The following is a 14,234-nucleotide window of genomic DNA, read 5'->3' on the forward strand; positions in this document are numbered from 1 at the left end:
GGTTGGTAATCCTGTTTTTACCAGGGAATAAATTTCTTGCTTAGCAAATTTTTGGTGCTTAGCAGCTCTATGAAATTAAACATTGGCCGTGATCAAACAATCTTCCAATCAATTTGTGGAAGTGTCGTGGCCAATGTTAAGAGCACCAAACTCAAACTCTGGTGTTTCTGTTCACCAGATCTTGGGTTCAAGTCCCAGTCGTGACACTTGTGTCTTTAAGCAAGACACTTAACCATTGCTTTGTCCTTAAGATGGGATGTAAAGCCATTGGTCCTGTGATGTTTTGTAACGCACGTACAAGAACCCAGTGCACTTTATATTGAAAAGAGTAGGGGTCTGCCTCGGTGTTCCTGGTTTGATTGGCTGCATGTTGCGCCACAGCACCTTGTTAACCATCACACAGTGCTTTAAAGGAGTAGGTCTCGTAGTTCAAATTGATGCATCTTAGAGATGTAATAAAACGCTTTATAAAAACTGAGTATTAATAAAATGACAATGATCAACTTGTGTGTTATTTAAATGAACGTTACAGAATTGGTAAGAAACAAAAAAACGTGAAGATCACAGATTTACATAAAACTTACACGGTCTAATGATGATGATAGTAGAAAACATCCCTTGAAATATTTCTGTCTGAAATTTCATATTTGATGAGAAACAAATAGTCTAATTTCGCGTTTGGAGTTTAGCGTTCAGGGAGCGTTTTATTCATTTTTATTTTGCCATTGATGCAATGCAAAATTTGTGATCGGTTTTTCCATATTCTCTTGTGACCCAGATGGCCGATCGATCTCAAACTTCTACAGGTTTGTCAGTTCATGTATATGGTGGATTACATAAAGTGCTTACACTGCCAGCAACATTTTTGCAAGCAAAACCAATTCTGTAATGTTCCTTTAACCAAGTCTAATGGTCACCACAGTAACATTTTTATTACTCATGTTTGATTTATGTTGTGCAATATTGAGTAACTATTTATTTTATACTATCAATAGCTCCCCATTGCCAGTGTTACCAAGTAAGTTTTTTTGCTAACAATTATTTTTTTTAGTAATTACCAATATTGTCCAAAGCCTTTCAACACATTCAAAATGTTTTTAAGACTTAAGGGAATTTGATTTTTCAATTGAATGTATTCATCTCAGAATGAAGAATATTGAATAGATTGCCTGAGGGGAAAACAGCAAACAAAACCATCTCGTATGGAATAAGGGATGATTTAAAGGAATGGTGCACATTTGGTAATTATCAAAGACCAGTCTTCTCACTTGGTGTTTCCCAACATAAGCATAAAATAACAAACCTGTGAAAATTTAAAATTAATTGGTCATCCAAGTTGGGAGAAAATGATGAGAGAAAAAACACCCTTGTTGGACGAATTTGTGTGCTTTCAGAAAGGAATAAAAGACTTCTGGCTAGAAGTTTTTTATTATTTTAGTGAGAAACTACCTCTTTCTCAAAATCTTTGCTACTTCAGAGGGAGCCATTTCTCACAATGTTTTATACTATCAACAGCTCTCCAATGCTCGTTACCAAGTGAGTTTTTAAGTTAATATTTGAGTAATTACCTAACGTTCACCTTCCATTTAAAGAATGTCAGTTACAACAAAATAACAAAGAAAGGTCCAAAAAACGTACACAACTTAAAAATGGTTGATATGAACGGTTGCACTTCACACAGAAATTTCGTTTTGTACACAAAAATCATCGGCACTCATCCAGTATGCAGGAATGATGAGCACAAATGAAGAAATCCATGATAAACAAAAACATGAATTAAAAGTCTAGATTTGTTTCATAGCTTTCCTTCCAGTCGTGGTCAAAAAACAATTCCAACATTTTTCCACATCAATAATGAGTTTTAGAAATGAATCATTTGTTACATGAAAAGTTGCTATCTCGAAGTGATTACATGCGTAGACAAATGTCAGAATTACAATTCGTGCAAATGATGATTGGAAGTTAGTAGTGAATGAACAAACCAATGCTAGCAGTGAGTACAATCCTATTTACATTGACATCCATGCATAACCTTATGATACAACATTCTGAGAGTCAAACAAACACATTGTTTCCGCACCACAAAATGCATACGGGAAATTTGAAATTTCTATGACAATATTAAGTTTCATGGTAAGTGGAAATTTTCATGACAACTTGACATGTCCATGAAAAGTTGAAATTTCTTTGACAAATTGAAATTTCCTTGGCAACTTGAAATGACAATTTGAAATTTCTATGACACCTTGAAATTTCAATGACAACATGAAACTTCCTTACCAATGAAATTTCCATGAAATTTTCAAGGTATTGTTGAAACTTGTCATCATCAATGACAATTTTCAACAGAACAAACCTAAAAGAAATGCCTGAAAATCGACTGACGGACTCTCAGAATGCTGAATAAATATAGCCAACTGATGTCTCTACAAAAAGCCTGTCAACAAAACACAAATGAAAACAGAAAACTAAACAGTGCAAACCACACAACAACAATCTAGAAGTGCCTACGACATAACGGCACAAAATGGAAGCAAAAAACGATGTTGGCAAAGCCCACCTGGAGTTGTCGTTGGAATAGTTGAGTGTCTAGCTGTAACTCCTGTCTGAGCTCGGATATGATAGCTTGTTTCATCTGATTGTAAAAAATCATTGGAGGGATGAAGGAATAAGAAAAACAAACCGATGTGGCAGGAGATTCTGTACCCCCAGAGATTCTGTGTGTGTGCCCCCCCCCCCCTTGACGGCGAACTATGAACAAACTACTTATGATAGCGCCCTCTATTGAAACATCCTCCTTCAGCCTATGTAAGTTTCCCATTTGGGGGACAGAATCTCCTGGAATGTCATGACCATGGCTTTGGGTTGGGTTGCTACTAAAATGGCTAACGTTTGTTTATTCACCATCTACAATGGAGCCACAAATGTTACATTAGCAGAAATTGAGGAAAATAAACCTTTTACCTCAACTATTCTGGAAGAAAAGTCTGTTGGCAGAAGATAGAAATATATCTGTGTGATAGATAGATTTTAATATATATATTGTTTGCGGTAACAACACCTGTGTATCTACACGTACTTGCCAGTTAGACTTTATTCTTTATAGAACTTGTCTTGCTTTATGTTCTACTACCGCGGAGTGATTTTCAGAGTTCTAGAGACTTCTCAGTTCTGAAAAAAAACCTGTCCTGCTTAAAAACTTTTACCTGGGTGGAAGGATGAAAAGCGGCATGGATTACTACTTTAGCTTTAGTGGATTGAGGGGACTTATTATAAACTTCACTATCGCGGAGTGAGTTCTTACATGTAAAATGGTCTCAATGTTTTGACTAGCTTGCTCTATTCATCATCAGGAGATAGATTTTATTTACTGAATTTGCGGAATTTCAAACCGAAATGTGACGGAGTCTTTAACTTGGCTTCTTAACCTTCACATACGTCTTGCGTACTGTACATATTTGTATGCGAGTCTGCAAGCTCGATGGGACAAATTACACCTCAATATTTTGCCTTTTATATAATATCCTCTCCATTCATTAGAGCAGAGGTGCTGCTTTTATTTTGCTCCAAGGCTTTTGTATAAATAGGGTTTCAAACCCCAAAAACAACGATGACGTGAAATAATTCAGTGCTCATTATGTCGCTTTGAAGAAAACAAATTCAGAAAATAAGTGGAAGTTTGTGATTGACAGAGTGCACTGCGGTTACTATGAAAACAACAGCGTAATTTAAAAGACAGGGGGGCATCTGTAATGAAGATGAATAGAGACAATTCTAATTTAGATAATTACACATCTGGGGGCTAGATTGATGAACTGAGATTCATTCCATGAAAGCAAGGGGTTTGGGTTTGAATGTCAATGAGCAACAACAAACAACTTGCTGTCTAATATATGTTTTGTTTGACAAGTTTAGTTATTTTTATTTTCCAAATTCCCCCGTTTATCTCCCTATTCATGTGTTTAGCCCCTTGTTTTTTATGTGTGCTTTCTGAATCTCTCTCTCTCTGTTCATGCATTTCACTGCTGTGTTACACTTAATTACCTGAGTCATGGTTGTTGTGTTATCATTTAGCCTTCGAGAAAGATTCTGCTAGAGTCAAAACCGTCAGACCAATTATTTGTTATTATTTTTTTGTTACATCTATATCATTGCAATACCCACACCGAAACATTCAAACTGCCTCCAGGCATTGGGCTAGGTCTGTGGTCCCAGTGGTAGACATACATGTATCTGCTCAAGCAATTCGTAGGTCGTGGGTTCGCATCCCTCCCAAACAATTGCCTGTGAATATTTTTTTGCTTAACTCGGGAAAGTACTGAATATACATTGCTTAACATACACCGGCATGACTTCACAATTTGCCAGCATTTAATTAGATGTATTGGTGCACCCTCTCCCTCAACCAACAACCCCCTAGTTTTTGCTATTCCAAAGATCGTCTTTGTTCTTTGCCAATACAACTGTTCTGTTCAGAAGATTGACCAACATAACAGAACATGAACCACAAAAGGTGGGTTATTCATACTCTAAATGACACAATACTTGACAAATTACCAAGTCAGTGTCCCTTGTGGTTTATTATTTGACAATAAAATAAACTCTGACTTTTCTGAAAAGCTTGTCCCTGTAGTATCCCACGAGATTCTCTTCAAAAAGGTCTGTGCTTATTTTTTTCTTTCTTCATTTTCCCCATTTTTTTGCTTCTTCTATTCCCCCAACTCAAAACCTTGAGATAGTTCCTGCAGGGTTTCAATCCGATGAGAGTGTCTGTATTGTGACATTCTCCTAAGTTGAAATATTTCTTGGCCGTTCAGTAAAATCTAAGACCTAAACGAGTGGAAAGCGCTGTGAAATTAGGCCCTTCTCTCAGAGGATCCGAGCAAGGGCACTTGAAGGGTAATAAGAGGCTTTGCTACTACTCAACGCCTTCCACAGTCCGCAAATCCGTAATTTGAGGAGACTTGTATTATTTTGAACAAAAAATCAATTTTGTATTTCATAAGTTGAAACCTGCATTGAATTCCAACTTCACAAATAAATTTGTATCAAAATTTGTGTAACCTATCTTTGCAAAGTAAACTACAAATGGCTGTAAAATAAAGGGTAGATCAAAGTTCAAATTTCTGCCCCACTATATTTACAGTGTCTTCTTAATCTCTGTGTTCTTTGTATTAAAGGGAAGGTATACGTTTGGTGATCACTCTTCAAATGAATGGCAATACAAACTTTTGGTTACAGGCCTACAGTAGCTTTTGATAGTACAACACATTTTGAAAAACACTTCAAAGTTACATGGTTAAGTCAAAAGATATCAGTTTTATGCCCCAAATTTGAATCTGAGAAGCATTACCTCGGTCATGCTTAGCCTCATATTGTCAATTCCTATTATTATTCTTGCGTGGACAAATCAGCTCCGAATTTCTGCAATATCTCAAAAACGCAACCAATTTTGCAAATGAAAATTTGCATATATTGTTTTATTGTCCAAAAAAACATTTACATTTAAAAACCAATTAATGACTCCAAATTCTCATCAAGTCAAACAAATATCTTCATAAAAATACTAGAAGGATAATTCAAGTTATACATTGGTGATCAGCTTGGTTGACAGTCTCAATACAGAATATTTCTCGACACATTTCAAGGGTGTCAGTGTGTGCATCGATACGGTCTCTAGGCAACCAACTGTGCCAGTTAGTCTTCAAAGACGTCTTGTGTTCGGTAAGTGACGGACTGAACCAACAATACAAAAGAACTTGTCAAGTAGCCGAGGACTTCCCACCGTTATTTAGCAAGACAGAAAATGCTGAATTTGTATTGTACACTTGGCGACTTGCTGTGATCAAATGTTCAGACTGTTTGCATCAAATAAAAAATCAAATAACAGTTTCGGCGACTTCAAAACACCTATTAGCGAGACAGAAAATGCTAAATTTTTTTGTTCACTTGGTAGCCGGGCTGTGATCAAACGATCGGACCGTTAGCATCGAATTAACAACCTGTAATTGCTCGTTAATTGAATCAAGCTAACCTTGACTGAATTGAGAATTCCTTTTGCTGCGATCTCTTCATGACTACTTTGTTTTCACGTGTGACACACTTCCATACCATCAAAACTCTTTATCCTTTAACCTATTTTCCTTTGTTCCTACGGTGCGTTTTTAAACACTAATTTAATTTTCTTAATTGATTCTTAGAATCAAACATCATCAACAGGCAAGGATAGGATTTTATCTTGAAAGCTTTTAGTCATACTTTGAAGTGCTAAGGAGGATAGATAATGTACTGGTCTCATTCAACAATAATAAGACAAATAATATATAATGAAAAACATGGCAGAGGGCCAAAATGAAGCACATATTAAATTTCAGAGATGCTTACTGTATTCCAAACATTGTTAGTTATTAAAGGAATCTGAAACGAACATTACAGAATTGGTTTTTGCAAATAAAACAGTTGCTGGCAGTGTAATCAGTTTATGTAATCCACCATATACATAAACTGACAAACCTGTAGAAGTTTGAGATCGATTTGCCATCTGGGTCAAGAAAAAAATATCGATTACCAATATTTGCACGTCATATCGATTAAAATGAGAAAAAAAAAAAACGCTCACTGAGCGCTTAACTCCAAACGGAAAATTAGGTTTATTTATTTATCATCAAAATATGACATTTTAGACGAAAAATATTTCAAGGGATGTTTTCTACTTTCCTCATCATTAGACCGCGTAAGGTTTATATAAAAATCTGTGATCTTAAATGAGTTTTTCCTTACCAATTCTGTAATGTTCCTTTAAGGATAATGTTTCTTTTGGAAGTGTGCCAAGAAGCATGCGTACAAATTGTTTTGTACAGAGTTCTTTTAGTATGCCATCATCCAACACAGATCACTCCAAAACTGCAGCTCAAAACAACAAACTTATTCACTTCATTTGTGGGTCACTTTCATAACAAAAGTGCAAATGATTCTTAACTATTTCTTCTAGTCTACATAAGTTGATATCATCAGAGTGAAGCACCCCATTGGTTTTATTAAACCTAACCTGTTTCTCCTAAGAAGCGCTGTCTTTATTTTGTTTTCTCCAACTGCTTGCTCCCTGGTTTAATGTCAAATTTATATTTCCTTGTGTTTTCCCGTTTCAATTTTGTCGCCTTGTTTTTCCTATTGCCTTGTTAATTTTAAAATTTACATGCTCTAGTTCAGAAAATGAACTCTGGAAAAGTAAATAAAGGTTTGATGTTTTACACACTTGGCTTCATGGGGGGGGGGGGTGTAGTTTCCTATGAAGTAAAGCAGAGATTTTGTTTACAACACTGCACAAGACAAAACATCAATAACAAGATGTTTAGGTAAACAAGCCCAACATCCTCAAGTCTGAGTCCAATAAAACTTAACATTTCAAGCTTTAGAAGAAAATTAAGCATCAAGAATTCCCTGAACAAATTGTGATTAGCAATGTGAATTAAAAGTACAGCCAAACAGTTACAAAGCAGGGTGCTTCATGTATTAGCAAAAGAGGTTAGTTGCAACAGAAATGCCAATGATATCATTTCCCCACCAACAGCATTCATGTATGTTACAGATACAGAAATGTCAGCTTGTTGTTTGTCATGCACCCTTTTACCTTGATGGACCCTTTCAGATGCAACCAGGGTTTGCCCATAACCTCTCAGTGACAAGCCAGCAAAACCAGTCAGCTTGTCCTTTAAATAGACTCTTGGGTTTTTTCATTAATCCATATTTCAAATGAAATAGGGATGCTTTACCAACACTGAACTAGCCAGCAGGACAACTTGGAGCAAGTTCGAGTGCGCACCGTCGACTATTTTGACTCGACCGTTGGTTGACCACTGTGTCCGACCATTTGGAACCAGCCTCATCACCATGGTTTCTTCACTGGCCCCAATAGCCGGTTCAATGCTAACACGGGTAAAGCGCAGAGGGGAACCAGTGACACTAGCAAAAGGCAATGGAAGTGTTGAAAAACGTGGTGCCGATGGTTGACTAGACTTTCAAATGAGTCGTTTGAGTAAGTAACGTCACTGCGCATGCACAATGCTGAGTAGTCAACTAAATGTGCGCAGTCAAACTTGCTCTTGGGCGGGTCCTCAGGTGTTTTAACTGGCATTTGGCCAGTGGACCACTGATAAGGGAGAATGCTAATCATGCAGTTTTTTAGTACTCACCTCTTTCACAGCACAGTTCATTTCTCGTCTCGCTGCCTCCCGTTGCTGCTGGACCTCCAACCTCAATGATCTCAACGCATCCATCATCTCTGTCTTATCATCGCCGCCATCTTGATCTGCAACCCCCTCCTCACAGACAGGCTCCGCCCATTCCCCACTACCCACAGCGGAGAGATCTGGTATGGTAGATGCCTCAGAGGGTGATGAGAGAGGGTGGGTTGTCTCGACATCATTGAGAATCCGTCTCAGGGAACGTTGCTCATCAAGTAACTTCACCATCTGGGTAAAGAGAAATGCATAAATAGTTTTGGCTTAACAATTCTACTTTCGATGTTAATTATTATTTGTGTCAAGTACAAAACTTAAGGGAACCTGACTTGGTAAAACACTTCTAGGTTAAACAAAGAAAAGTTTATAAGAGTGGGATTTGGAGCTACAACCTCCAGATTTAAGTCACGCTGCAGTCAAGTCTTCTTTGTTGAACCCAAAATTATTTACAAATTTACCAATTATTATTATTAATTTGTGTGACCTTTCTCTATCCTCTAACCCAAGTTAGGAAACTTCCTTATTGACTTGTTTCATGACAAGCAAGATCACGATGACAATTACTGTTTACTACAATGGCAAAAAAAATATCGGCCAGAAGAAAAAAGAAGTGAATCAGACCGTTTTTGAAAGAATCCATCAAGCTTGGAAAATTGTGAAGATAGGATACAAGGTTTCTTACCTCTTGTATTATTTCTGTATTACAGTCTGTTGCCATCACAACGTCATTGTCAGATTCACTCTAAATTAAGAGAAAACAAAACAAAGTCAACAAATAACTTATAATATATTATTATTAATTGTTAATTAATATCTGATTATTTGACATCTACGGGTCAGCCTTAAACAACAGACCAAAACAATGACTGGTTCTTTTATAGTGCTTTTCAAAATAACATCTCAATGCGCTTTACATTAGTGCCCTGGTCATTGGGCCAATAACATTCCTTTAATCTTTCTCAGCTCAGGGGAGTATATACAGCCCAGGTATGGCGCTGAAGATTGGCTTTTTCATACAGAAGTACAATATCAACCTCCACCCTCGCAAGTACCCATTTATACCCCTGGGTGAAGAGAAGCAATTATAGTAAAGTATCTTGCTCAAGAACACAATTGTCATGACTGGGATTCCAACCCACACTCCGATGACTACACCACAAGAACTTGGATTTGATGCTCTAAACCACTCGGCTATGACAATGTGAATAAGACTAAATATAAACATGTGTTTTTTAATACACATCAATGTGTTATAAGCACTAAATACTCAGCGCTTTCTCAGAGTCTTGGAAAAAAACAACATACATGTACATACACTGATGTACTACTCGGGCAAGATTACAAGTTAGTTCAAAATGCAGCCATTCTAAAGTTCAATGACTGATTTGACTTCATGATTATAGTTAGGGACAAATTATTCAATGATTGAGTTTGATAAGCAGTGCATCTCTCCACACAACAGATGACCATTAACTGCCATCAGTCCCCCCCCCCCTCCCCCCAGGCAGATCTGAGGATACTTGGCTGAGAAAAGCTCCTAGAATTGTTCGTCACTTGTTATTATCAATCCATTACAAAGCTGACTTGCTTCGAGCAAAACAGCAACTACTGGACAACAATCTTGACCAGAACAAAAGTGACGTCTTAGCATTGTAGATCTTTTATCAAGCTACAAGGACCCTGTGGCGAGCATTTAAGACACAATTGCATTTAAAAGCTTTTCACACTTTATTTCAAGGATTATTCTTTGCAGGTAACGTTTCGATTAGTGTGAACTTTATCATTTGAGGTTTGAGACAACTTGTAATCATTTATCATTGCTTCCAAAATGTCAATGATAAATTTGCTTTCATTTTCAATTACTAACTATGGTCCTTAGTTTTTTAGCTTAAAGGGAAGGTACACGTTTGGGAATTGTCAAAGACCAGTCTTCTCACTTGGTGTATCCCATCATAAGCATAAAATAACAAGCCTGTGAAAATTTGGGCTCAATCGGTCATCGAAGTTGGGAGGAAATGATGAAAGAAAAAACACCCTTGTTGGACGAATTTGTGTGCTTTCAGATAGGAATAAAACAATTCTAGCAAGAAGTCTTTTATTATTTTAGTGAGAAATTAATAATGTGCTGTCATTTTACATTTATACCTGAACCCGCTGGCAGAGGTCAAGGTCAGAGATTGCCTTTTCAAATCAAATCAGACAGTGACAGTCCAGGGTTTAACACTAGAAAACAAACTTGCACTATGTACATACGACTGATAGGACTGTGGCGTGTCGTGGCCGAGCGGTTCAGAGCACCATACTCTCAAGCTTTGGTGTTCAAGAGTGTCGGCTCGAGTCCAGGTCGGATACCTGAGCAAGATACTTTACAATAATTGTTGTTTTCCTTCAGATGGGACACTAAGCCAAAGGTCTTGTGTACTAGGATTGGTAGTGCAAGTAAACGTACTCAGAACACTTATCATGGAAGAGTAGGGGTTATAACCCGGGTGTGTCTTGTTCACAACGGCACTGTTGTTTAACAGGTTTCCTAAGGGTTCCTCAAGGTTGCGAGCTACAGTGATTAACCTCAGTTATGAGGGCACCCTTGGTTTCAGTACCAGAAATATATATACATGTATGAACTATGTTACGTTAAAAAAATGTGAAGGGTTGAACAAAAATAAAACTAAATTTTGCTCATCCCTTAGAAAAAACCCAGAACATTAAAAGCCAATAGCCCGGTTCAAACTTCCTGCGAATGCGAAGTCAATTTTGACGTCACAGGGCTGTTTTCGTGAGCACATTTAAAGCTGAATCGAATTATTCTTTGCGAAATATTTGTTGCAAATTATTTGTTGTGTGAATTATGCGTTGAGAATCTGTAAAGTCAAAATTCGCATTGCATTTGTAGGAAGTATGAACCGGGCTTATGTGTCTAAGGGTTTTTCTTGTGTGTTTTATTCAATTTGTGAGTTGTTGTGCACCCAGTAAAAGTTATGCAAATATTATCAATTCTTTATACATGTAGTGTGCCTTATCTACTATATTGATATACATATAATAAACAGGGCACCTGGTTAGGAGTCTATCCTTTAGCAGTCAAAGTATCTTATTTAATGCACCCTGGTCAGGGCAAACAACACCAGCAGTGACAAGAATACAATAGCACCAATTTGATCATACATTTTGTCTTATTACTAAAGTCACAGTGTAAACATATGAATCAACACTACTTTTCTACCTGCATATCCTTGCCCTATTTGCACAAAGATTAGATTAATCTTCACTGCATGTGTATCAATGTTTACTTCTGGAGTGTGATGTAACAATATTAAACTATGGGGATATTGACAACTCATCTTAAAGACACTGGACACCTTTGGTAATATTGACAAAGACCAGTCTTCTCACTTGGTGTATCTCAACATATGCAAAAAATAACACACCTGTAAAAATTTTAACTTAATTGGTCGTCCAAGTTGCAAGAAAATAATGAAAGAAAAAACACCCTTTTTGCACAAGTTGTGTGCTAGTTTCAGATGCCTTGAATTCGCGACCTCAGCCGAGGTCTCAAATTCAATTCAAATATTCTAATGATTTTCTCAAAAACCTTGTTACTTCAGAGGGAGCCGTTTCTCACAATGTTTTAAACTATCAACAGCTCTCCATTGCTCGTTTCCAAGTAAGTTTTTACGCTAACAATTATTTTGAGTAATTACCAATAGTGTCCAGTCTCGTTAAGATGAACCTTAGTGCTTCTTGAAATCCATCCCTGGTCACTTGTAACATACATTTGTAAATGTTCACCGAGTACCAGGGCAAAATTTCATATTCAGCAGAAAATATTGATTAACATATTCTGCTAAACGAAACTAAGGAGGATACCAGCAAAATGTTGTACATTTAAAATGGCATTTTAGCTTGTACCTTATTCTGGTAAGCATAACTTTGTTGTGCTTAGCACCTTTGTTATGCTTCTTAAGCAGCTCTATACAATTTGGCCCAGGACAGGTCCACTGCAAAGACTGCTAGTGTTACAGAATACGATTACCATCTGATACCAAATCGTGGTTTCTATAAAGACCAAGAGCTGAGTTGGCATGGTTTCCAGATCTGAATCAGCGAAAACCTTTTTATTAATCAGCCTGGAATTAGTGAAGGGCTTTTAGAAAGAATCTGGGTGCCTGATCATGACTAATGAATCTAAAACACTTGCCTGTATTGGTTTTATCAAAGCGTGAGTCATGCGTACATGAAGCTTATGTTAAACATTGGATTACTTTTTAAAGGTGCCATGCCCAGGTTCGAGGGAAGACCCTCCTTTTGTAACAGTTGAAATTAATCAATCAAGTTTTGTGAAAACAGAAGCTCATCATTTCCAGTCATGAATTTTGTTGATATTCCAGATGCTTCAACCCAAGTCCAAAAAATATCTTTAACCCTTTCATGCACTACTTATTTTAGTGATAAATTGATCATATTTTGTACTTGTTTCTAAAAATGGCGACTCCCGAAAACAAATCATATTAGCACCCTCAAGAATTCTGTTTCCAATTCTGAAAACTGTCTGGTCATGGAGTCATAACTTTTCATTTTACAACTATTTGTCTGAATGGTTTAAACTGATCTCTAGTGACCACTCAGCATATGAAAGAGTTAAGCAACCACTGTTGCAGTGTTGCAATTTTAAGCAAGTCTCATTTGTAATAGATTCACATCCCTATATTCTGACATCTGTGATTTTCGCTCTTCAATATTTGAAATAGTCTTTCTTCTTCTTCTTCTTCTTCTTCTTCCTTTTTAGTGCAGCATTCATGATTGAAGATAGTTGAACTGCCAGACACACTAGGGCGTGTACTGGGGTCATTTACGTGCCTTTATAACACATGGGACCAACAGTTTTATGTCCCATCCTAAGGCCGAAGCAATGCTTGAGAGTCTTGCTTAAGGAATATGAGTGTCACGACCAGGACTCCAACCCAAACTCATGCTGAACAGATACACGTAGCTTGAGTTGATGCTCTAAGCCGCTCGGCCATGACACTTCTTTCTGTGTTCGTTTCTTCATTTTGAGGGTTGGGGTGAGTGGGGTATCCATAGGGGAAATGGTCTAGGGTGGGTTTTACAAAGAGTTAAGATAAGTCTTATCTCAAATAAGGACGATTTACTTGTCCTAACCAAACTCTTTGTGAAATCGACCCCGTGGGGTTACAAATAAATTAAAAAAAATTAAACTTACAGAGAAGTTATTTTGAGCACCAGCTTGCCTGGCCTTCATGGCGAGCTGTCCCTCCATGATCTCAACCTCGTCCATGATCTGTCTCCTCAAACCTCGCACTGAATCTAGCTCCATCGCTCCTCCATCCTCCTCCTCGTTGTCATGAGAACGACGGGAATGTACACGCTCTGACAGACTCTCCAACTCAAAGAGGTCATTCTTGTACTTGTACAGCGCCCTCTGGATCAGCTTCATATCATGAAAGTTGTCCTGTGACCCAATCAGAAAACAGCAATTTGAAATACCCGTTATTGAAAAGTTTTTCAAATTAGTGTTTTAGTTTCAAGGCCTTCTCAAGTTTTTGTTTTTTTGGTTCCTTTTTCTTTCCATCGGAAATTATCAAGGCTTTGTGCCTTTTCAAAATCTTCAAAATATTTAAATTCCTTCTTGCAAATTGTGCAATTGTTTGATTTACCTTAAAAAAAGTCATTGATAACATTCATTTCATAAGCAGACAATTTACAATTAATTTTCAGTTAAAACATGGTTTGTATGAAACCATAGATTCTTTTTAAGTTTGGGCCCATAGTTTCCACATTTTAAATTTGGAATTCCAGCCGCATCATACACACTTCAATGCAGTTTCAGTTTGCACGACATAGGAAACATAGAAAAGGTCTCCTGGACTTTTAAGGGCGGCAGAAACAAAATATCTGAGATTTGCTGAGGAACTCCTACAGGCCAAACAATGAAGTACTTACAGATAAGGACGATCCTTGCAAGAAAAAACGATA

The 14,234-nt window shown here is 37.3% G+C and overlaps 1 protein-coding gene across 3 annotated transcripts in view; it reads right to left on the reverse strand.

The window, feature by feature from the left end:
• The window catches only part of LOC139939458 (uncharacterized), a 106,880-nt gene that overhangs the window by 7,331 nt on the left and 85,315 nt on the right, over positions 1-14,234 (reverse strand). For 2 of the 3 annotated variants that reach the window (XM_071935390.1, XM_071935388.1), the window contains 4 exons: positions 13,462-13,710; positions 8,923-8,982; positions 8,193-8,471; positions 2,561-2,635 (listed from right to left, as the gene is read on the reverse strand). In XM_071935390.1, the coding sequence (XP_071791491.1) occupies positions 2,561-2,635; positions 8,193-8,471; positions 8,923-8,982; positions 13,462-13,710 (663 nt within the window). The remainder of the gene's footprint in view (positions 1-2,560; positions 2,636-8,192; positions 8,472-8,922; positions 8,983-13,461; positions 13,711-14,234) is intronic. The other variant, XM_071935389.1, reaches the window with a different exon arrangement.

This window comes from Asterias amurensis, chromosome 7, assembly GCF_032118995.1.
Source record: "Asterias amurensis chromosome 7, ASM3211899v1".
In the NCBI taxonomy this organism is placed as follows: domain Eukaryota; kingdom Metazoa; phylum Echinodermata; class Asteroidea; order Forcipulatida; family Asteriidae; genus Asterias; species Asterias amurensis.